At 51.2% G+C, this 1,627-nt stretch overlaps 1 protein-coding gene across 1 annotated transcript in view; it reads left to right on the plus strand.

Annotated features, from left to right (window-relative positions):
• The window catches only part of grm3 (glutamate receptor, metabotropic 3), a gene marked incomplete at both ends in the record, with an annotated part of 9,756 nt that overhangs the window by 6,266 nt on the left and 1,863 nt on the right, over nt 1-1,627 (plus strand). Inside the window, one exon of the mRNA XM_083665721.1 lies at nt 1,168-1,175. Within this exon, the coding sequence (XP_083521847.1) occupies nt 1,168-1,175 (8 nt within the window). The remainder of the gene's footprint in view (nt 1-1,167; nt 1,176-1,627) is intronic.

The following is a 1,627-nucleotide window of genomic DNA, read 5'->3' on the forward strand; positions in this document are numbered from 1 at the left end:
CAGAGCATACGAGCAACACAATATTCATTTAAAAAAAAAAAAAAAAAAGATTGAAATTCACCTTAACAGACATCTATGGTGAGGCTTTGCCATCGACACCGTTTACCCATACGTCATAGATGCGACAGCACACAGTGAGTTTGACGAATGAGGGACTCATGTTAATCCACCGCCATATTCTCTACTATTCTCCTAATGAGATTGTGTGTGTATTATAATAGCTCCTATAGAAAGAGTCTGTCTGTCTCTAATGACTGGAGAGAGAGAGAGAGAGAGAGGGAAAGAGGATTGCATTGAGTGACAGGTGAGGTACAAAGGGAGAGGTATATAAATAAACTGCTCTGGGACTGACAGAGGTTTAGAGGTGCTTATTCCCCATCTAACCGTGACCAGGAGGAGACATCAAAACACCCAGACAAACACCACTAACACTGCAGTGTTACAGATGGAAGGAGAGAGAGATGGAAGGAGAGGGAGAGAGAGAGAGAGAGAGAGAGAGGGATGGGGGAGAGAAGGTGAAAGAGAGAGAGAGGGATGAGGGAGGGAAGGATAGAGAGAGAGAGAGAGAGAGAGAGGGATGGGGAGAGAAGGTGAGAGAGAGAGAGAAAGAGAGGGATGGGGAGAGAAGGTGAGAGAGAGAGAGAGGGGGGGGACTTGGGCATGAGGAGAGTGACAGGCAGACTGAAGTGGGGAGAGAGGGAGGAGAGGGGGAGAGAAAGGTAACGGTAGAGAGAAGGAGCGAGTCGGAGAGAGCTAAATTGCGAGGGAGTGTCGGAGTGGGACAGTATGCGTCAGCAGAAGAAGATTCTCTTTGAAATTCCCTGTCTCTCTCTCTCTCTCTCTCTCTCTCGCTCTCTTCTCTCTCTCTCTCTCTCTCTCTCTCTCTCACTCTCGCTCTCTTCATTTCTCCTGCAAATCAAAGGGCTCAGAGCATGGCTGTCTGAGAGAGAGAGAGAGAGAGAGAGAGAGAGGGGAGGGAAGAAGAGAGAGAGGGGGGGGGTTGGAGAGAGAGAGAGAGAGGGAGGGAAGGGAGAGGCAGCCGCATCCTCCAGTGTACACCAGTGATAACCACTCCTCTCACGCAGACGAAAAAGAAGAAAAAACGAAGTGAAGAAAGTTAGGGAGGGCTGTAAGACAGTCTGTCTATGATCTCCCTGCATCCCCAAGGTGTGATGGTCTCTTCCCTCTCCCTCTCCCTCTCCCTCTTTCTCTCCCTGTCCCTCTCCCTGTCCCCCTCCCTCTCCCTCTCCCTCTCCCTCTTTCTCTCCTGTCCCTCTCCCCTCCCTCTCCCTCTCCCTCTTTCTCTCCCTGTCCCTCTCCCTCTCCCCCTCCCTCTTCCTCTCCCTCTACCCCTCCCCCTCCCCCTCCCTCTCCCTCTCCCTCTCCCTCTCCCTCTTCCTCTCCCCCTCCCTCTCCTCTCCTGAGTATCCAGCCGTCGTGTCTGTGTGTAGTCTGCAGAGGGGGGAGATGTAACAGAGATGCACACAGAGCTGGTACAGATATGACTTATAATAATAGGGAGGAGGAAGATGATGATGATGATGGTGGTGGTGGTGGTGATGATGATTATGGTGGTGGTGGTGATGATGGTGGTGGTGATGATGATGATGGTGGTGGTGATGATGAT

The sequence above is a fragment of the Argentina silus genome (genome assembly GCF_951799395.1).
Source record: "Argentina silus genome assembly, chromosome: 3".
In the NCBI taxonomy this organism is placed as follows: Eukaryota; Metazoa; Chordata; class Actinopteri; order Argentiniformes; family Argentinidae; genus Argentina; species Argentina silus.